Source organism: Galleria mellonella, unplaced genomic scaffold (genome assembly GCF_026898425.1).
Source record: "Galleria mellonella isolate WM207_F2 unplaced genomic scaffold, CSIRO_AGI_GalMel_v1 utg312, whole genome shotgun sequence".
NCBI lineage: Eukaryota > Metazoa > Arthropoda > Insecta > Lepidoptera > Pyralidae > Galleria > Galleria mellonella.
Genome location: NW_026442074.1, coordinates 5029236 through 5053169, shown reverse-complemented (window position 1 = coordinate 5053169; position 23934 = coordinate 5029236). Strand labels below are relative to the sequence as shown.

The following is a 23934-nucleotide window of genomic DNA, read 5'->3' as shown; positions in this document are numbered from 1 at the left end:
ATATCCTTTCGTGATCTTTTGCTCGTTGATTTTATGTAGGCGCCGATGTTTCATTAACTAGTCCATTTATACATGACCTTTTTTAAAACTACTAAGAAATGAAAGTTATCTCAATTCGATGATATTTACTGTATTGTGTTATTTTTGTTACGTTTTGATTTCGCCTAAATTTATACCGATTATTAATATTGTTAACAGGTTTTATTCTCGTAGTGGTTCCAAATGAATTTTATCTCTATTACTCTGTTAAAAAAATTTTAAGTAGTTGTTTGATGCTAATAGGTAATTTAAATATATAAATTTAAATTACCTATTAGCACCAAACAACTACTTCAGTAATATTATGAATACATATGCATTTTTTTTTTGCTGTTTATGGTGCCTCAATAAAAAGCATTCCTTTTAAAAAATATTATTTTATTTAATTTTTATGACAAAATATCAACCAACTCCAGCATAAAATGAATATACATTACAAACTAATACAATATTTTATTGTGTTACAATTGCACATAATTTCGATATTAATTAATTACAATAATTATAAAGCGATTAAAGCCGTCTCGTTCAGTACGTCACGTTAAAGGCCTTTGTGTATATTGGAGGTTGCCTAATTCTTCACACCAGAGGGAGACACCTTCATACGAATAACACTAATAGTATGAGGTCAATCCCGCAACGTTAATCTATAATATTTTAAAACCGGATCTTCAATCACTAATTCGCTGTCTGATATACTATGTACTTCTGGAAATTCCGTGCAGTCTTTTAACCAATTTAAATACAATTTCAAATACCTATCCTCAGGGTCCAAATCTGTATGACCCAAACAAAATATCCTATACGCATCTTCTCCATACTTCCCAACACCACACAAGTCGCTGGCACGACGCCAATTTGAAGATACGAATTGATAGCTCAACTTCCAAATCATTTGACTTCTTTTCCTCAGTCCTAAATTCTCAAAAAATCTTTCTAAGGTCGTCGGATTTTCATCTAATACATGATATGGTGTCGGGTATTCCTCAAAAAAGGATTTCATGTACGGCCTCGCGGTTTTTCCTGATGTTTTGGTTAAGAAGATCGTCGCTACTAACATCGCCCAAGGATTCGAGGCAAACTCTTCTTCGAATAGGTAATGCGGTGATAGTGGCATTTGTCTAGGCGTTATATTAAAAAATGGACGAACATGTAAAGGCTCCTGTTCTTCTATATCTAATTGTGATAGGCTTAAAAAATCATCAGAATCTATGGTACTTTGACTTATATTCGATGATAAATCGAGACAGTTTGATGGCGAGAGTAGAATTGTGTTAGGACTTTTTGACTGTAGATTTCGGTCTTGAAAATATTTGCTGACACACTCATGTTCTTCCATATTGAATTCTGAAAACAAAATAAACTTTTTTAATTGTCTGCAGTTATAATGTGTTATAAAACGACAAACAGTTAATACATTCGCTCTGCATTTCGACCTTCAGGTATATTCTTACCCCCTTATTCATAAAAAAAATTGAACTTCTCATAAACCTATTTTAGCTATTGAACTGTTTTGTCCCTTTCTTTTATGCAAAATTTCCAATTTATTGGAAAGTGACAAAACAGTGTGATAGTTAAAATAGGTTTATAGAAGGTTTTAGTTTTTATTAATAAGAGGGTTAGATTATAGGTGCGTTATTTAAAAAAAAAAATTACATATTTATCAAATTCATTTGAGTTTAATAATGAAAATAGTGTCATTATTTTTATACCATAGTGCACAGCATCAAACACAATATAAACGTAAAAACAAATAATAATAAAAAAAAATAACAAATTATAATTTTTAGCGTCCTTTTAAAGGAGTGTTCCTGATGTTGTTGTTCTACCAATGAGACTGAATATTTTACCAAATAATTATGGATCGATAAACACAAAAGTAGAGCATAGAATTTTGACAGCTTTTTTTGAAATCTTAAGGACTTCTACCTTCTTCAAGTATATCAACTCTATTGTACCCTGAACTGATGTCTCAGATATAATGTTATCTACTTTCCTACTCACGGAAAGAGAGGCATTAATGGCCATCATTATTATTATAAAAAAAAATCTGATTAGGATTCTCTTTAATTTTTTAATCTTTAAATTTAAATTTCTTTTAAATTTTTCGATACATGTTCTTTTTTTTAGAAAAATGTTTAATTTGATAGATAGAAAATTCAATAAAAAATATGCTGAAGAATATGATATCACTTGTATAATAATGTGCCAGAAAAGTAAATAAAGAAATATAAATAAATATAGACATTTTTTAAGCCTCTGATTTTCGACAACCTTCGTAACATGTTTTTACACTCCACCTCACCTTCCTATGGCCGCGGATTTGATCTCCATCCAAGACAAACATTTGTTTTCCATAAGAATCTATTGGTATATATATTTGTCTATCAATACTTAAATTTCCATAGTTCAGGCTTTGGAATAGTAAATTCCATTATCAACCATCAAAAAAATTCATGCTTTACCTAGTTTGTAACTAGATGGCGCTGTATAATACATTCTGTGGCATTTATTATTATTTATATTTCCTACATAGGTTGGCAACAGGTGCGTGACTCTAATAGCAGGCATGACATGTTACTAATAGGTTTTTTATATCGTCTACTTATTGCTGTCTATTTGATTGTCTGTCAATAGCGAAAATTGTTCACCATGCTGTAATTCAATTTGAATTTCTTAGAAACAGTAATCAAATTTCAAAGGAATTGTATTCGATAATATTATATGATATTTCCTGTTCATTCCCTCTAAACGTCTGAACATCTAAAAATATTATTAATGAAATGTAAATAAGCAATATCAGGAATTATAAAAAAAGTAATAAAAACAAAAAAAAAATCGTAGTACGAGCATGTAAAGTTATTATATAACACACATATGTATGTTCTTTTTTATTACTGCAAAAATTTATTTTAGTCGATTTAAGAGGGTTGCAGGGTAATATATTTCAAGTATATATCTTCACGCTGAGACCCTTGCCAGATAGGCAAAGAAAACCGAACGTTCGAAGCTTTTATTTTTATACAAATCTCTTGATCTAGTTTATAACTCGTCTTATGCATGCACATCAATTCCGAAAACTGTCTGAAATATGTCTATTTTGACATTTAAGTACTTATGTACTGTATTTAAGTATTGTCTCTGAGGTAACTATGGTCATAGAACATTTTGGACATATTTAAATCTATTTAGTGCGTAGTGCTCGTACTAATGGTCAGAAAAAGAGCTTAGTTTTTTAAGTTGTTGAAGATCAGATTTTTTTTTTCTTAAATAAAATTCTTAATTTACTAACTCATGCTGGTAAATCCTAAGGTTTACTAGTTAAACCTAAGATTTACGAATGTACGAACTTTTACAGTGACATACATAATATATTATAAAATTGATGTATACGTATAACATTACATCACAAATTTTTGCAAGCTACTGCCTAAACGACTTGATGGATAAATAAAGGGGTCATATTATCCTCATGTTTCCATTTTCTCATGATAACGTAACTAACAGAGATACAGATGTCAATGACAGGTCTGTGTTCCATCGATTATTTAGCCTTATTTCTGGTTGACTTTCGAGTAATAAAACTCAACATATTTTCCGTCCCTTAGAATATTATTATACTATATAGAGGCCGAAGTCAAAATAACATTATTTTAGTGTTCTATCAATAGAACTGATAATTAATCTCAAAAAAATATTCAATATACAAAAAAACGCGTAAATAATTACTTTTTTACTTGTTATTAATATTGTCTATTTGACACACTTATATAATAACAAAAACAATAAAATTTAGATAAATTTTAAACAAATTCATAATAGATGGATAACCTATTGACTTTTAAAATATAGTTATCGATATTCGTTGTAACTCACCTATCTTCTTTTCTATGTTACAATACATAGAAAGATATTTTTTACCTCAGCCAATATATTAAAACTTAATATTAAAACAAATGGTTTTAATATTAAATTTTAATATATTGGCTGGGATAAAAAATATTTTACGTTTTCCGTGTTTAGAAATTATTCACGCTGGCTTCGTACGGGTACATAAAAAACAATATAGCCTATGTAACATGCTGATAATGTAACTATTTATACGTAAAAGAATTTTTAAAATCACTTAAGAAATTTCTGAGTTTATCTATTTCAAACAAACAATCAAATCTTTCCTCTTTATAATATTACAGTATAGATAAATTTAGAATTTGGATGTTTTCTGTTATCTCTTGTAATTGTTTATTTCGTATTTTAGGAGATAGTCGCGGTTAACCATTGCAATGTGAGGGGAACCGTAATTATCCATTGAACTCTTGAATCATGACTTACCATAATTCTTCTTATAATAACAAATTGAAAAGTCGATTCAAACACAATGCAAAGTTGAAAAAAGAAATATCAAACGCTGCTTAGGGTTTTTTATTCTTCTTATTTTGGTTCTTTTCATACAGATAAAATTAATGAGTCGGGTTTTTACAATGAGGAAAATATAAGAACTGAAATGTAGATAGACATATATCTTTGTTTGCAACAAGTGATTTATTTCTTACAGTGATTTATTATTTACAAATGTGTAAAAAAATTAAAGAATACATTACTTATTATTCAAGAAAAATTCATTTATATGAGTAAGATTTATATTTTAGTAATATAAAAAAAAAATATATTAGTAAGATATGAATATTACTAATATAATAAAATTTTAATTAGACAATGTTTGTACATGGGTGATATTTAGGAAAAAATAACATGAGGGCTCTTAATAAGACCAAAATATGCCAAAGCAATAATTTTTAGAAATTTCGTCTATATGTGTGTTCTGACATCATGTAAATACTATCACACCAAATTAGATACGGTTTTCAGTTATGTTCCTGAAAATCTAATTTAAAACCTGACGTACGTTTAATTTTAATACACCATCTACATATTCCTATTTCCGAAATCCACGCGTATGAAGTAGCAGGCAAAAAGCTTTAAATAAAATCGGTCAGATGCGAGTTGAATTCACAACTCAAGGGTTCTGTACATAAACATTAGTATATAAATATTAGATAAAATTACATTTGTTGCATTTTTTATATGAAATAGACACCTAATAGTTATTATCATTAATATTATATATCGTAATTTCTTATTTTAGGCCATAATTGTTGTTAAAAACTAAACCTAGTTTTTTTTTTTATATGCGAGGTTTTTCATGATTTCTCAAAAACTGTGAGAACTACTAAGAAACTTTATTTTTCCTCTAATATTCACAATAATGTATATTTATAAACTGTGTTTTTTTTTTTATTATAGCACGACATGTGACCACAACATTCTAAACGAACACAGAGATGACATTACCCTACCATTTGAACCGTTAACTGTTCACTGCTGAACATAGATCTCCATTTTGTTGCCAGTAGTTGCCACGCTTTGCAAGCGGGTTGGCAACCGCAGTTAGGCCCTCCCTTAGCCGCTTCTTAGGACACCCACGGGAAAAAAGAGGTGGCATATTCTATGCCGGAACCATACAACAATGTTCACATTAATTCAAAATTTATTACTTCAGATTTCTCACTGAACTAACATCGGCAATGAATGAGGGGAGGAGTGGGTGGATTTCTTTTTTCAGATTTTCGATCATAAGTAAAAAACTACGCAAGATAAAAATATATATTATTACACTTAAATTAGTAAACCAATTCTAAAATTTTGATTAACTTTCTTAATTATAAAATCTTATCATACCTACTTGTTTAACAACTAGTCCATTACCCTAAGGTTGTCTTGAAAAGATTGCTTTCAGCAATAATACCGCCTTACTGTACTTACACAACTGTACCGTTACATTTATTAATTGTCTTAATTATTCCCTATATTGTAGAATGCAAATAAAGTATACTCATTCATACTATTCAAAGAAAATAAAAATAGTTTTTCAATTATTTTCATTGCAATATCTGTGGCCTAATGTAAAATTATTTGTATTGTATTGTTAGTTAGAATAAACGGACGGAAAGTCGAACTATAAAAGTTCCTTTGTATCTTTTTAGTACGGAATCCAAAAAACACCTGAAGGCTTGCAGGACATATAAGGACTGTTCAACTTACACGCTCGGACTGTATGTGTGACTAACGTTGGCAAATGAGTGTACACACACAACGATGATTGATCACTGTAACAATGGTCCGCTATAAGTTCAACGACACAATAAGGAACAATCACACCGATATCACAGATAATATAATACTATACTAGCACTGATAATAATCTACTAGAGGCTTCCTAGTAAATATAGATGACGTACTCAAAACGAATCTAGTGAAAATTAATCTTCTTTAAAAAACGAACTTTTATTAGTTTGATAAATGTTGAAAAAACAAAAGAGATCTCTTAAGAAAAATGGACAGAAGCAAAGAACATAAAATTCGCATTAACAAAATATGAACTCAAAGCACTAACAGACATACAAATATACAATGATATTATTTATTTGCTTTAAACAGACATTTGAAAGGTCATGTGACAGAACTTTTTGACATCTGTTTAATTGCCTTAAAATTGTAGGCGTGCAAATTTAATATATTAATTAAATAAAAATACAAAACTAATGTTGGTGATTAAAGAAAAAAATAAATCTAAATCAAACCAATAAAGTGTAGATACATTTCTAATAACGTCAAATAAAATCAATAATTACATTCTTTATGTCATACCAATAGCAAATTACAATCCATGTCAGTTTCAAAGCAATATTATACATAATTATGTTAACTATGTTTGAAGTGAAGTGAAGGCATAATATTCTCCCATATTGTAAAGCACCCTATCTACAAGAAGCTGTTTTTAAATATTTTCAAGGGTAGGTCTAAAAGATCTGAAGGAAGTTTATTATATATTTTTAGAGCCATAAATGAAGCATTCTTTTGGTACTAGGTGAAATTGCTTTTTAGTATCACAAGTTTATTTTTTCTGTGTGATCTAATACCTTCCTTGAGTTAACCGCATGTATTAAATAATTCTTGGTGTTGCTTAATAAAGGCACATATAACAAATATATACATACAAGGCAGGAGAAGGATACTTATTTTTTTAAATAATGGCCTACAAGATTTCCAGCACCCTACCCTACATAGCTAATAGCCCTTATAGATTTTTTTTTGCGCCTTGAGAACTCTTTCTATATCAGGTGAGTTCCCCCAAATAATCAAACCATAACTGTGGCGATGAAACAAATCCATGATGTGCACTGAGAGCAGTCAGTAGGGTTGCAATTTCGTACAATTTATACAATGCAAATAAAAACTTATTAATTTTTTTACATAGGTACATTATACGTGTTTCTTCCAATTTAAGTGTTTGTCTAACGTGATATCTAAAAAAGAAGTGGAAATTTCTACTCCTATATATATTCTACATATTCTTATAAATTATATTGAGACCAAAGCTGGGACCAAATAAAACTGGAATTTTAGACTTAATATTCTCGTATCTAGTTTAATTAATATTATTTAGGGTTAAGGTTATACGACTACTTTCGTTTTTTGTTACTGGCATTAAAACTATGGTACTGAACACTCTTGACTTATTTAATTTAAAATCATAATAATTATTGTTGAAGTTAGTATTATTTTTTGTTATGTTAATAAAAAAATATTTAAAGTATTAGCAATATCATTTAAATTGTCTATAATCTTACCATAGTATTTAATTTTATGAATGTCATGTTTATGTGATATTGTTTATATATTTTTTTGTATATTTTTTTTTTATACAACTTAGAATGGCAAACAAGCTGACGGCCCACCTGATGGAAAGTGGTAACCGTCGCCTATAGACATGAGCAGTACAATAATTGTCTAGGAAGCTTTACATTTGTTTTCTGATTGATTTAAATACCTATTGTTATTATTTTTAGTGCTTGACTTATACATTTATGTTATATTGTAGTGTATTTTTGATATATTTGTTGATTGTTTCTCTTGTTATATTGTTTTATTTCTATGTTTTGATAATAATGTTTACGCTTTTTGTAACAACTTTTCCTTAAACTTCTCGTGATCCACGGTGACAGTTTCTTTTTATTACTATTCTTTACTTTTATTGTTCGAGAGCACAAGTCACATAATAATATAAAAATATCGTGGAATTCATTAAATGCATCATTGACCTCTTGTTTATCTAATACGTCCGAAAATGAGAGGCTATTTATAAAGTCAATTAATTTGTTGATGTTTTCAATATTATAATCCCTTTTATATTCATACCTAGTATTTAGTCTCCTATTTTGTTATGAAAATATAATAGTTGTCCTGTATTATGGTCCGACAGAGCTAGGTTTTCAGTTCATCCCTTGGCTCCAACAATATTTGTTTGCCATTCTTTGTTGGTGTATTTATATTTATATTATAATTTTGTTAAATAAGAAGTATTTGTCCAAAATTTTATTTGATTTTATCATATCAATATTCCAATGCTCGCATAAAATAATTTTATTAGCTTTTTTACATAATTTGTTTAATAAAAATTCAACGTTATTTAAAAATACGGTTATATTCGATGTCGGTGTTCTGTAAATACAAATAAGGATCAATTTCAGACTTTTCAATTTAATTCCGCTGCATTCAAAATCACGAGGTATAGAAATTTCCTCCGCAATCATAATTTATTATATAATAAATCTTGTTTAACAAATATAAAGGAACCCCCTCTTTTATCTTGATCACGACAGTAAAAGGAGGCGATTTTATAATTGTGTAGGCAGAAATTTATGTCTGCTCTTTTTCTAATAAATGTTTTGCATAGACCAAAATTTTTCGATCTTTTTCATGACGCGACCTGGGCCACTTATCTTGCGACCCGCTACCTTCCACGGTTTCAAATGTGTATGAATTTTATTATAGTACAATTATGAAATCCGTACAGTTGTATTTATATTCACAGTTAGACATGTAATCGATATCTGTTATAGATTTTTCTTCATTATGTATTATTGATTTTAGGAAGAGTTACGTTTTTAATAAAAAAGCTTATTATTAGAATTGTTTTTCGAACAATTAAAATAACAAAAGATAGTAAAACAGCGGACTTAAAATATGTTCACCACCACTGCCCTCTTTGCTTTGCCAGTATCGTAAAATATAATTAATTAAAAACATTATAAATGTGAAATACTGTAAAAATATTTAGATAGCATTATTGAAAAACGGCTAAACTAATTTTGTTGAAATTTTACAAGGTAGATCAAGAGAGAAAAATGTGTTATAATGTACTTATTATCCCAATATGACAGACTTTCAAAACCAACCGTGACTTTATCAAGTTTCAATGGAAATTTTAATGATATCATTAAAAATTTCCATTCATATCATATAATTATATAATATCAGGCGTGTAATTTCATATTAATCATTTACATATTCATGTACATTTAATATATATCAGACACTTGTGTAGATATCAAAATTATTCAAAAATAAGAGGTTCTTAATTCGTCTCTATTAGGAATTGACAAAGATATCGTGTAACATGCGCGAAAAATAATATTTCGTTATTTTTGGCAGTAAGTTAAAAAGTACCTATAATATAATTTTACCATATCATATCAGCCATTAACTGTCCACAGCTGAACTTAGACCTCCCCTTGGGGAATTTAACTAGTAGTTGCCACGCTTGGCAGGCAATTGAGAACCGCAGTTAGGCTTTGGCGATGTTATAAAAGGGACGCTGCTGCCCATTCCTCAAGTATTAAATTCTCAAGTATAAATATATATATCGAGATCTATATATACAGAGGAAAATAAATATTGCTAAGCATAAAACTCAATAACGGATGGGCAGATTCGGCATTTGTTTTTATATTCATTGAAGTCCAAAGGATGTCTTTATGTAGGGAAAAATTGACCTAAATAATATAAAAGCCCTTTTTTCCCCAAACAAACTGTTCCTAGATATTATATAGCTTTTGGAAGACGTCTGTTGTAGCAGTGTAAAATAAATAGAGTGTAACATAAATAAATAAATAAATGGTAATTTTTTATAACTTTATGGACTTCAAAAAGAAATCCATCACATTTTTTTTGTCCAAAGTACTTCCTAGTTCATTTTTTATCTACTAATAAATAAATAAAATCTTTTATTTCAGGCATATACTCAAAGTTTACATTTAATTACTTTAATTACACAAATAATTCATTAGTATAATTTTATTTACACTAAAGTTTACTAATAGACTCTTAATAATAATTAGTGTGAATTTAGACATAAGACTGTTTGTCTATAAATAAATAAATAAGAGTCGATATAATTTCATTATAAATTCCTTAGTCGTCAGATATATCGTGTGAAATACTGCCTTAAAAATAGGATTACTTATTTTCATATTTTTTCATAAAATATTGCATTAAATATATGTAAGATGGCAAAGAAATCATTAACCCTATTCTCGACGCACATACCAAAATAAACATATTAAAATGAATTTCTTAAAATAATTTTCTATACATTTAGGTTTCAATTTATATTAACCGACTTCAAAAAAGAAAATTTCTCTGTTCGACTCTATGTATTTTTTTCAGTGCACTATAGAGTGTGTATCTAAAATTAACTTTGTAATTTGACTTGTAATCGATGTAATTCAGACATTATCATGTTGTGGGAAGCGGCATCTTTATAAGCCTACATTAAACACTTGACATCTTAACAATGTGAAATGAATATATCATGGCTAGAATGTGTCAACAATGGTCCATTGTTAACGATCTATTTTCCGGTTTGATATTTTCTATCATAACTTTAAACGACATGTCATAGTTGCTTTTCTTCCAATATTAATATCCGCGCCATCCGATCATTCGATTCCAGTATATACTCGTACGTTTAGTTTATTGCAAATTGCTGCACCGCGCCGGCAGCACGCGCGTCGCCGCTCCGCGTGATAACGGCGGTAATAAACGCGAAAAAAAAAGAAAACAAACCGAGCTGATCATTCGATCGATAACGAATCCGATTCGAAACGAGGGAGTTTTGAAAAGAGCACTGTTTACAAAACACTTTCTTCAAACCGGCATTCGGATACCGCGAATACTTACAAGTATCGAAGAATATTGAGTTGCTTGCAGTATTTATAAGATATTACGGAAGTGTGCGTTAGTGGTTGAACTGGCATGGCCTTTCTGGAAGGTCAAGGAATATTGGTGACTTTATAGATTATGGAAATCACTACTAAATGATGCGCTTGTGTCACAGCTGTGCAGTGAATGGTAAGTAAGCTAATGAATGACTCAGTATAATTATTATTTTAATTTACTCTATCTAAAATGTAATCAATAACTAAGGATACAAAGTTGCTTAGACAATATTCAGTCGTAGATTAAGATTTTTTTAATTGATTAAAATAGTAATCCCTTTTGTGTTATTGGTATACATTAACAAGGTACCGATGGGAGACGATAGGTGAGGATGTAGTCAAATTCTTTAGCCTATTATGACTAATTCCCTGAAAATTAACAAAGGTCCAGTAGATTCGTGTAAAGGTCTAATCTTTCTCTAGGCTAATCTCCATAAAGTACTACAAATAACCACCATTCACTGTGTCATAGCATGCAAAAATTGATAATTGAATACTTGTTACTTCAAACACTCTTTATATTTTACCCGATAATTGAAGAAAGAAAAGTAATGTTTTTTTGAGTATACATATACCTACCCGGATATACATAGTACATACATGTGTATACGAAGGTTTGACAGACTGTATGACCTGTACAGTTTGTTTGAATTATGATTATGTCCAGAAAGGGAGTGAATACTTAGATACAGAAATAGAGATGAACAGAATAAACGCCCACCCCAATATAGACTTGGGACAAGAACACGATGACGACTATTACAGTAATTTTTAATTTATATACACGTTAAAAACATACTGTTTACAAATATTGAAAAAGAAGTTGAAATGTTGAAAAATACGAGTAAATAACAAAAAACATGTTATTGTGATGGAAATAAGCAAAAATATTACCCATTTCAACAGCTGTGCAATTAAATTTTAAAATGTTAAGCATGAAGCTAATGAAAACTAATTAACTTATCTTATTCACCATTTTCAATTCTTGACATTATCAGCTCAATCTATTACTCAATCTGGATGAGTTTGGATGAAATGTATTCTTTAATAATAACTAAATTGGCACAAGATAATTTAGGCATAGGATAGAGGTTGAAAACTCTTAATAAATAAAATATAATTATTACAATGTAACATCATAGAGTGCCAGATTGGCTTCCAATATGTTTGCGCACAAACGTCATACATGAGAATGAGTGTTTCTACTAGAGAATAGCCTGTTCCAATTAATTGCAACTGCTCTATTTTTGCATATAAAGATTTATTGTTATTTATTTAAATTTTATGTTAGTATTCTATGTTGGTCATTTGTAGTCATGTTTAAAAATAAGTATCCAAATCCGTCAATCCGCGAACAAACATAATTACGCACTGATACATACCAATTAAAGAAATCAAATTATTTAATAGTTCCGTTTCTGTGTATAAATTATATAGGTAGCATCAGAGTGGAGTGTCACAACAAACCATACATCATTTGTCTATGTATCTATGCGTCTCTTTCTTGTTGCTATGCATAACAATGAATCATATACAATGCACCTTATATTCTTGTAGTAGTGTGCGTAAAATATTGATGGGCTGTACTTAGGTTAGTATAAAACAATTGGAACTAGTTATAGAGAAAACAGCCATCTCTTATAGACATCGCAGGTAATGTAGCTGTCTTCTACATAACCAGCTCCAATTAAGTACGTAATGCAACTTTGTTGAGTGGATATCGAGTACCAAGTCGGATAATATATTTCTTTATAGGAAATATAGGAATAGTAAAGCTTAAAATATCAATATTACTAAAATCCAGAGTAAATATCAATACTCAGAGCATTGTCTCTATAGAATAACTTTTGACATATATATTGTGTCGCGTCAAATGCTATACAGCTGCACTGATAAACAAATGTGACCGCACAAAAATTTCATAATACACAAGAAATCATTAGTACAGCTTATATAACACAACAAATAATTGTCCACTGTCGATGGAGAGTCAAACAACTCAAATTTTACAACTTCAAGAGAAAATGATTTGAAATAAATCACTGTTGAGTTTCAAGCGGATTCTCAGTAGAACAAAATAGTTTATAGATTTTGAAAAGAAGACTATTTTAGACAAACATAATTTCTATTGTTCTCTAAAATTACTATTTACTTTATTTTCTTCATTTAACAATTTAAATTAATAATTGGAAATTATTTTTATAAATATCGACTGTAAAATTATCTTAATATTTTTATGCGACTTAGAATGGCAAACAAGTCAATGATAATCTTAATGATTAATTATTAAAAAGGAAAATAAAAGAAACTACAAAAAACATTTAGTTCTCTACCTACGCAGACATACCTAGGTACTCTGTGTTTGAAATCGGACAGCTGATTGCTTCCATTGCTTAATAAAATGTAAATAAAGAACATGCACATATTAGCGTTTCGTAATTGGAAGGGCATGACGTTCTGTACACAAATTAATCTATTTTCCGTTTCTCCGAATGAAGTAATTCGGCGTAAAAACATTTATGCATTTGCTGTATTTTATCCGCGACTTCATTCGCGTATTTAGGATATGTACAATGACCGGAATAAAAAGTAACCTACGTCTTTCTCCATCATATACCTAAGCTCATAACAAAAAGTTAATAAACAAACGAACAAACTCACTTTCACATTTATAATATTAGTAAGGATACACTTTGTAGTCTATCTTTAAAAATGTCAGAATCATGTTTACAAAGGTCAACAATCAAGGAATGGCCTAAGGGGTTTATTACACTATCATTATATTGAATGACTTTAATGTATTATTCTATATTTTATTATAGAGTCATATACTCATAAATACATGGCGGAAACGGAGAGTAGTAGAGTACCCGACTACATTATTCCTAAACTTACCATAACCAACTGTAAATAAGTATTTACATTATTTTTCGTTACGTTTACATGAATTTTATTGTATAAGTTATCACTGACTATGAAAGTGTATCAGTAATTTAATAAATCTAAACATTTTACTATATAATTCAAGATTTTCCTATATAAAAAAAAAACAAATGTTTTAATCGTGACATAATGAATACAAAAAACAACACGGGATTAAACTCTAACAATTGCAGAACTGACGAAGATATCGTGTAACAGAGGCACAAAAAAGAATAAATCTAAATTGATAACGATTAATTTTTGCTTTTTAAAAGGTTTTAAAAACGCACCATGGTCGCTACATACCTACACATACATACACAAAAATTATTGCCCCCCCCCCCTCCCCACTTCCCACTCACACACACACACAAACACAGGCGTTTACATACCTCATCTGTTTACGTAGTAGTAATATTCATGAATCACGCCGATTAAAAATATTAAAAAAATCCAGGGTATGCACGCACTTAGATACATAAAATTCAAATATGTATGAATAGAGACCAAATACCATCGGTAAGACGTCGTGGGTGACGTCACCGTGATTATATCATTTGATTGAACACGTTTGAAACCAGTTTGCAGTCAGCAACAAGATTACGTTTAATACTTACAAAATATAATTTATAATTAATTACCATAAAAAATAAAACACCGTTTTTAACTTTTTGATATAAACGCGATTTTCATTAGAATTGTAGAGCAAATTACCTGCACTACACAGTCTTTGTTATATTTATACTATATGTTGGCACTTCCACTCCAAAAAATGGCGCTGCCGCGATTTCCACAAATATCGATGTTGAATATACAAAAAATACCACAGCTTATGCCTTTTATTCATTTTAAAAAGAGAACAGAATTTATGAAAACAAGACCCAGTTTTAACTATCGGAAGGAAGGTGATATTAACAATTTTAAGAAAAAAAAAATACAGTCAAATTGAAATCTTTGGAGTCGATGGTAAACAATAAAAAGAATAGATTAAACAATGAAACAAAAGAAAATTGTTTGTATTATTTTTCCTTCGTGAATAAAAACAAAATTCTTTGTCGACTGCGTACTCGTTCATTACAAATCTGTACGTAGTTTGTGTTAAGTTACAATACAATTTTCAATGTTTTTAAACAATTCTGATTTTTATCAATGGCCTCATATATTTCCGGTATAATTTATCTCAAGATTTATAGATCCTTGTAGAAAACTATAAACTTTAATAAGATTATCCAATAGCTAATTATCTTTACCTACCGGCAGTTAGCAACATTTGATCTTTAGGGGAGATGGGATTTTTAGTTTTAGTATATTTATTGCGTTCAAATAGTAGCCACTAATAAAATTGTAAATACTGGCCGGTAACAATTTGTTCCATTTATTCATTCAATGAATAAATCAGTGTTCAACCAACTTGCTTGCGTATCACTACAGTTAGTAATAGGAAGATTAGTCGTCATTGCCAGGTATTATATTCAGTGAAGTCGACATCCACGCGGTCCCCTATTGAAACCATCGTTGTTAATTCCTAGTAAATTCGTGACTCACTTAATTTTCATCTTTTTAAAAATAATTCCATCTTTTTGAGAAATGAAGTTTCTAAAATGTGTCGAATGTTCACTGCTATTTTTAAAAAGATGATCATAATTATGAATTCCTGACCTCTTTTGATTACTACTAGCTTACTACTAGTATAGTTACGGTGTGTAGGCAAAGTGTGCACAGTAAAACTTCGCTATGGTGCTCTAATGTTTAGGTCGTCGCATTTTCTATATTATGAAAGCATTATGCTGAAATAAATACCAGCTGAGTTATAAAAACCCCATTTGTCTTCTTGTTTATAATATTACGCAATATCTTAGCTAAATATTTTTTTTTGTGTGTGTAATCGATTCAATGCGTTAGACTAATGTTAATTGTCATTATTAAAAATACCAGGTTTTTTTCGCTGCAAAATTTTGTTCGGTATCAACATAAGAAATACTGTAGCAGAAATAATTAAACTCCCTCATTTTAGAAGCTTCCCTCAAATGTGATCGAAAAAAATTATGGATGCTGACCGGTTAAAAATATTTCTTAGACACAGGCATATAGAGGCATGGATAAGAGATCTATGTTCAATATTAGACAATAAAAGAATTAGTTGGTAGTGATTTAGCAATATCTAAATATAGCTAAAACATTTAGTAGACAAAACATAGTTATTAAGTAGTTACGATTCGTTCGTAGCTTGGTAATAATTAATGGCGTATCCGTTCACAAATTATTTCCGCTTTGTCCATTAATTGTCGTCGATCATTAAGTCCGGTTAGACAAAGTGCTTATATCGATTTCTATATTTGATCTATCCATTTTCCCACGATTTAGTTTCGTATAAATTGCGTCATATTCAGAGTGAAATTTGAACTATTGATATCTTTTTTAAGCAAGCGTTTAAGTAGTAAAATTGAACAGAACAGAACATTTTCCTAAAGTAATATGAATCGAATGTGATTTATTGTCGCTTTTTAGAGATCCATACAATGAAAACGTAATCCTTATAGGTTCACCTTGTGAAAAATATATAATTTCAATAATAGAGCACTACCTTAAAAAGAATCCAACGATATTTACTTCAATATTACTTCATATATTGTACATTTGGATTTTTATTAACTTATAGACTTTCGCGCTGCATATTTTATGTTTTTACAAGAGTTGGAAATCAATACGATCATTTCGGTAAACTATGATAATTTACCTCAACACGACGTTTCGACCAGATTATACAAGCTGTAGTCACGAGTAGATTCGAATTGTTGTTAAATTTTACAACATTATTGTCATTGTCTAAGTTTTGTTCCTTACTTCCATACCGAAGTATAGTAAAAAACATGTTAAAAAACTATAGTCCGTTAACACCTACAATCATTTGAATACAAAGTCTCAATGATCAATGTATGTACTATGTACCTATATATGTACAAATTAAGATGAAGACGTTTGACTGGTTTTTTACATCGACCAGGTGTTTGTAGAACATCTTGTTCAGATGATGCCGGGGTCAGGAATCAAGCATCAATGTCGGTAATTAGGTCCAAGGTTTAATAGACAAAAGATTTTTTTAAGATAAAACATAGAATATGATAATATTCGACGCTAAATTAATTTGTCTGTGTGATGACGGAACAAGAACTCAACGTGTCACTAGAATAAAAAAAAAACTTTGAAGCCTGAAACCTCAGCGAGATATATTTTAAAGGGGAAAACACCATACCTTGCTCCAACCTCGGATAATTAGGGAGATTTGAATCCCGTTTTGAGAATTCAAGGTGCAAAAAGCATGTACACGAAGTAGTTAACAATTTCTTACTGTTACTAACTTTTACCCAGATGAACTTTTTACTATTACCAAAGTAACGTCTGTGACTCGAACAAGACGTCAGGTTTAAATCATTTTATGGTCAGTGGCTGAAAATCGACGTATATATATAATAACTGTAAAAAACAGTTTAAATAAAGTTCAGAAAATTTATATATATATATATATATATATATATATATATATATAATTTATATATTTACGTTACGGAAGTGGCAATTAACAATGAAACGTACTATCCAAATGGTGGTAAAATAATTCATAAACGCTTAACAACAACAGTTATACTTGTCGATGTACAACTAACTATACTTACTTCAACGTAAAAAATTAAGATAACATCTTGAGAAGAGACACGATAAAAAGCGTAGGTCACGTTTAACATAGTGATAGGACTTTTAAAGTCGCGGCCATTGGACTAGTTGCAGTCATTTATAAAAACTATATCTAGTAAGTAGACTCCGTTTTATTTTTATGGAATCTTTTATCAGATAAATTAAGATTGACACTCTTGCAGTAAGTAGGTTACCGCAGGCTACTACAAACAAAACTTCTATCTACTGTTATCATAAAATTTATTAGAGTTTCTTTTCGGTCTAAGTCGACCTGTGATTCATAGTAATTAATAATTAATGCAAGTTATAAACATTAAAAACATATCATAAATAAATCGAAGAACATCTTTCTATATATATTTAATTTCCTGTAATGTACTTACTACAAATATAAATCCTCTTTAGTAAATAAAGAATGCAATTGTCGAGAATGATTATTAAACAAATACATATTTTGATAAAAAGGTGTTTTTTTTTTTATTTAACGCAATAAATAAGTATAAGAATTCGAGACCCGAAGAAATTTGTCTCGATTGCCTATTTTTTGCTTTTTAGAACTTTTCAATAAATAGCATTTTGTAATATATATTTTTAAACTAAGTAGTCTGTCCACAAGACTTATTTTGGATTTTGATGTTATAAATGGTGAAATACATCACCAAATAGCGGAACAAAAAAATACACGATACGAAGGCGTTGTAACTGTAAAATAATGTGATAATAATAAAATTCAAGGACCAAAATTATAATTAAAATAATCATTTAAATAAAATTATCTTCGAGATTTATGTTTTAAATAAAAATATCTTCGAGATTTATGCTAGCTCTCTCTCTCTATCTCTCTTTCAATTAAAAACATATTACATCTTGTATTCAGCAATGTACGTCTCTTTCATTACACACAACCCTGAAACCTCTATTGAAGTGTAATTTATTAAACAAATACTCCAAGTTGTGCTCAAATAGCAATTAAAGTTAATAAACACTACATCCCACATACGCCACTTGTTAATGCTTCTAACTTGGAAAAATCACAATGTATTTTTATAACGCTACGTAAAATTTTTAAAAGACGTATCGACGGTTAAGCTACAATACCTCCTAACTGACATTTATAAGATAGTTGTAGGATATTTTTCTAACATAGATACATATCTTATCTATACAACATACATCCTTTTCTATACTTCATAAATAATTAAAACATCAGTAAAATTGTTATTAATCAATTCTCAAAATACGCATATATATAAACCATTTATTTTACTGTTTGCTTTTATCGTATTTAGAATAAATTCAGGATTAGAAAGTTTTCTGTAATTATTACGAATATGTGGATTTGTACAAATGTACAAATAGCCTAAATTGCTGGGGTGAGAAACTTTGAATATAAGTGACTGTGGGCACTTGGTGAAACTTTAAACATACATTGATATTCTTACAATAACACTTGTATACTTCCATAATTTAAAATATAATGATCAAACTTCTTTTTATGATGAAATCACACTTAAAATTAAGATTTAGTATTTCCCGAAATTCCAAAAGGAACAAAAAATAAAAGATTTAGCGCACGCGAATCAGAGTTTCATATAAACATGAAATAAGAAATCTTATACATAAAACATAATTCAGATTTATCAGTATAAATATCGCCACACAATTTGTGCTAAAATTAGGTATCACAAAAAGCAATTTCCGTGAGAATTCGCCATGAAGTCGGACGATTTAAGTAATGATATTATCAATTTAATATCATTACTTATATGTTCCATGTTTAATAAATAAAAAGAAATACTTTTAGTTGCACCGTGTTCGTCTATATGTCTGTTCATATATCACTTCTCATCAAAGGCACTCTAATCCTCTATATCTCTAGCCTACCTTCCTAATAGAATCCTAATAAGGGCAAAAAAAGTATTGTATTATAATAATGATGAAAAATTCTGTTGCTAGCAATAAATCCTGTCAAGTCAACCTCCGTGCGGTTCCTCTTCGAAATCATCGTGTTAAATTCCTGGAAAATTCATCACAATAGACAAATTGACCTAATTTCATGCTCCTTTATCATTGTTCAACAATTGTTTATCAAACATTAACAAACAACTTCGACGTTGACACACTTCGGTGAGAACGGTAATAAATTCATCGTTTGTCCTTAAAAAAAGTAAGCCTTTCTTACTTACGCAGCACGTCCAGCTGTCAATTTAGTATACTTATTTACTTATTTTTCTTTCTAGTAACGCCACCCTGTAACTTGTATTAACTTCAATATAGGTATAAAACTTGTAATAACATTTTCAGGTGACTATATAATAACAACTATTATTTATTGCTATACACGTGTATCACGAATGTGAACACGAGACGATTATACACGAGCATGATTTGTGCAACCACATTATATTTCAATATTTTATTCAACTTTCAACTTTGTTGTTTACACCTTACGACTCATCAATATTCATATATCAATTATGATCCGTGAAGGGCACACTACCGAAGCTTGATGCTGTATCCTGATAAAATATAATGGGTGTTCAGTTGACTTTTTTCTATTCACGAATTTTTTTATTTGAAATCACTGTAACTAATTCGTTTGGGTATATCTCTATTGGGTATATAAATATAAACCACGATTTGTACACACATACATGACGAGTAGTGACAGCCCAGATGGACAACGTTCGACTGCAGACCGAAGTTCCCAAGATTGAAACTCAACCAAAAACACTCAAGTTTTTGGCTGGGTTTCGATTAAATGAATCAAATTCATATTTTAAAAATTATTATCACTTACTACTTTCTTCTGAGGGCACGTTAGGTCATATAAATCATGTCAGAGGCTTTATGAAGACGGTCTAAAAACTCTTGACACCAGAGGGTAGACACTAGTCTCACATGACTAAGGAAATAGTAGTAGTAGTCTAAATACAATCGAGGATAAGTGTATAATCAATAAATATAATTTAAGATTCATTTCACAAAAAAACTGACTTCAATCGTGGCAAAATCAATTATTTTGATTTGAAATATCCAGTTATTTTGATTTCAAAACTCCATTGAACCGTTTTGATACAATTTGTATAGGACCAATCTGAAAGAAAAAAAAAATCTTTTATCTGAAACCTTTCAGATAAAAGAATTTAAATTTTTTTATATCTGACAGAGTTATAAGGTTCCAAACATAAAAAAAAAAACTACCGAATTAAAAACTTGCTTTTTTTTTAAGTCTCTTGATTACATCATTAAAATAGACAGACAAGTAGCTGTACTAATACTAATTCGATTTATAATATCTGCTATATAATACCTGCTAATTACCTTATAATAATATAATTACATATAGTATATGTCGATCCAAAATATGAGCCGTCTGTTTACTAAATTCCATTGAAATCCGTTCAACCGTATCAAACTACTTTACAAACTTTCACATTTATAATATCAACAGTAGGTACCTGCTAAAATATTAATTAACTATTGGTTTGGAATTTACGATAAACATCAAATGAATATTTAAAGAAATATAACACCAAGAAAAAACAACGTTTAACATCAAAGATTATGGTGGAAAAGTAATAAATTATATATGGCTGATCGGGTCAACGTACCGATTGTTTTATGACAATGTTTTTTACGTTTGACAAAATGGCAAAAATGGTCCACTGTATTCTTATTTGTAAAAGATATACGAAGAGCTTCGACTCGTATTTTTAAGCCACATACAATAGCAGAAGTATCTCAGTTTATTGTATACTAGTTTATTGCTCGCTACTTTGTAAGCGTGCATTTCCGAAGTAGGAAAACGAATGAAAAAGACTACTTCTAGATGGCGTATAAAGCATATACCAGATTTTAACTTAGACATTCAGGAATACAAATCTGAAAACCGCATCCAATTTACATTCACTTGTTGTTTTATGCACTGGCAAGTGGTTATTCTTTTTCAATTTTAAAAATTGTTTTCTTTTGTAATTCTAGCTACATTAGTTGAAGTCTTTAACTTTATTTGTTAATTTGTATTTTCTCTGTTAATTTAATTATAATCAATAGGATAAATAAGTCTTTGGTTTAGTGTTTGACTTCTTTAACTTGAGTGTTGTTGTGTACTAGTTAACTATGCGTTTGTATTCTCTCACTGTCGAAGGCTAAACCAAGGTTTATTGCAAACTGGTTATCAACATTGGATCCTAATGTTTCTTAATATCACACACGAAAGCGCAAATAGAAAAGAATAAATAAAGGGCTACCAATAAAACTACTACTGTGAATAATGCACCATTTACACAGTTCCAAGAGTACTGACGCGCGGATGCGTCTAACACAGAACTATATGAATAAGTTCATACAATGTAAACTACATACGTAGTACGTAAGCAATTGGCCCCCTTCCCTGATGAACACTGAAGGGGCCCGGACCCCAAGCTATAAAACGCTTCTGATATCTTGGAACTGGATAAACCGATTGATTCTTTTAAATATGGTAACATATCTGGATATGTTTATCTGTTAGTTACGCATAATAAAGAGTGTAAAATTTTAATCATTACATATATTGCATAGGATTTTACCATAAAAATAAATAATCATATTCTTATAATTTTACTCGTAATAGATGCAACAAAAAAGACGGACTTCGACCAAATTTTTATTGTCTCAAACATAACAATTAACAAAAAAAAAAATACCATATTTTATTTAAATTACTAATTGAACACAATTTTTTAATACAATATAAATTACGGACTTCAGTCGTACTCGGTATTTCCCAAACATAACATTATGCAAAAAATTGAACTTTGTATCTGTTCATACTATATTTTATAGCTGTGCGTTATTAGTTAAACCGGTTTTCAAACTATAGTTATAGGAATTTATAGACAACGATGATGTTGCCTAATAAAAAATGTGCCCGCTCATCAGACGGGATATTTCTCTTTGTGCACTTCGCTCTTTGACTATAGTTTTTGTCATCGTAAGTACTAAAATAATTCCTACAAGGTGCAAATTCCAAAGTACAGATGTTTTTGTTCTTCTGATGTGCTCATCAGAAGATGTAATGATGTTGGTCACAAAAAAAAGCCTTGACAGACGGCACGACCGTGTGAGGCACAAAAACTGAGATTGGTAAAGTACCGTTCAATTCGAATACACACCATATTTTTATACAAAACAAAATTCCAATTTGCAATTTTAACAAAATTTTTATGGGAACATCTTAAAAATAAATTTCGAATCATGATAAAATTAATATTAACTGGTAATCCCACTATTTATTTTAAATCGAATAAAATACGTTATCAAACGGTAATATGTGCGAAACCCGGATGGAGACAATTTAGATTAAAAATATGTGAATTTAAAACGCGAAACTGTTATGTAAATCAGAAATACCAGTACCATTGACGTCACAGTGTCTATGGTACTGTTTATGTCTATAGGCAACAGCTACCACTTCTCATAAGGAGGACCATCCGTATCTGTCATTTCACGTTGCATAAAAAAATATCTAAATAATAAATAACTATGTCTAGAATCCAGAGGGCCTACCATGAAGTGTTTTCCGAAATTTCGGAGCCAAACGAAACACAAATTTGATGTTAAAATTACATAATACATGCCGTTTGGAAATATTAAAAATGTTAAAATATTGTTCCTTTGGACTTTAATGATAGGATGTATGATAAACTAAATGTTAAATTCCATTTATTGATGCGATTTTGGTATAAACAAAACACGAAATTGAGTCCGAAATTTCAGAATTTCATTTCATGGTAGACCTGCAGATATACGCTTAGTGACAAGCACATATCCGCTGCATCCACACAGCATGTAATCACTACGTTATAGCTGTATCTTTGAATAATATTGACTATTCATAACAATTCTAGAGCAAAAACTAATTGGATGAAACAATATGTAATTAAATATACGCAATTGTCCTCCATCGCCGTAATTATGTTTTTACACAATAAATATTGACGGCAAATAGCAACCCGTTCACATAACTATGTATGATCAATGGCTATATTTAATTATCGTTCAGCAGTTCTATGTAACAATTTGATGATGATAATAGACTGGAAAATATGTCTAGACTAGACATTAGTTAAATAAATAAAAAATATGCTCACGGATATCATCCATAATAAGATAG

General features: G+C 29.7%; 2 protein-coding genes across 6 annotated transcripts in view; one reads left to right on the top strand and one right to left on the bottom strand.

Moving 5' to 3' along the window:
• Positions 1-420: 420 nt before the first annotated feature.
• LOC113515147 (methyl-CpG-binding domain protein 4-like) overlaps positions 421-23934 on the bottom strand; it is a 28179-nt gene continuing 4665 nt past the window's right edge. Inside the window, exons 3-4 of one of the 4 annotated variants that reach the window (XM_026899307.3) lie at positions 6142-6206; positions 421-1386 (exon numbers count right to left, since the gene is read on the bottom strand). In XM_026899307.3, the coding sequence (XP_026755108.2) occupies positions 668-1378 (711 nt within the window). In that variant the 5' untranslated portion in view covers positions 1379-1386; positions 6142-6206 and the 3' untranslated portion in view covers positions 421-667. Of the gene's footprint in view, positions 1387-2344; positions 2364-4371; positions 4499-6141; positions 6207-23934 lie in introns of those variants that run through there. The other 3 variants (XM_031908449.2, XM_052895823.1, XM_026899306.3) reach the window with 3 other exon arrangements.
• Positions 10914-23934, top strand: part of LOC113515146 (calcium release-activated calcium channel protein 1-like) — a 54590-nt gene continuing 41569 nt past the window's right edge. For both annotated transcript variants that reach the window (XM_052895820.1, XM_026899303.3), the window contains exon 1: positions 10914-11292. In XM_052895820.1, the coding sequence (XP_052751780.1) occupies positions 11290-11292 (3 nt within the window). In that variant the 5' untranslated portion in view covers positions 10914-11289. The remainder of the gene's footprint in view (positions 11293-23934) is intronic.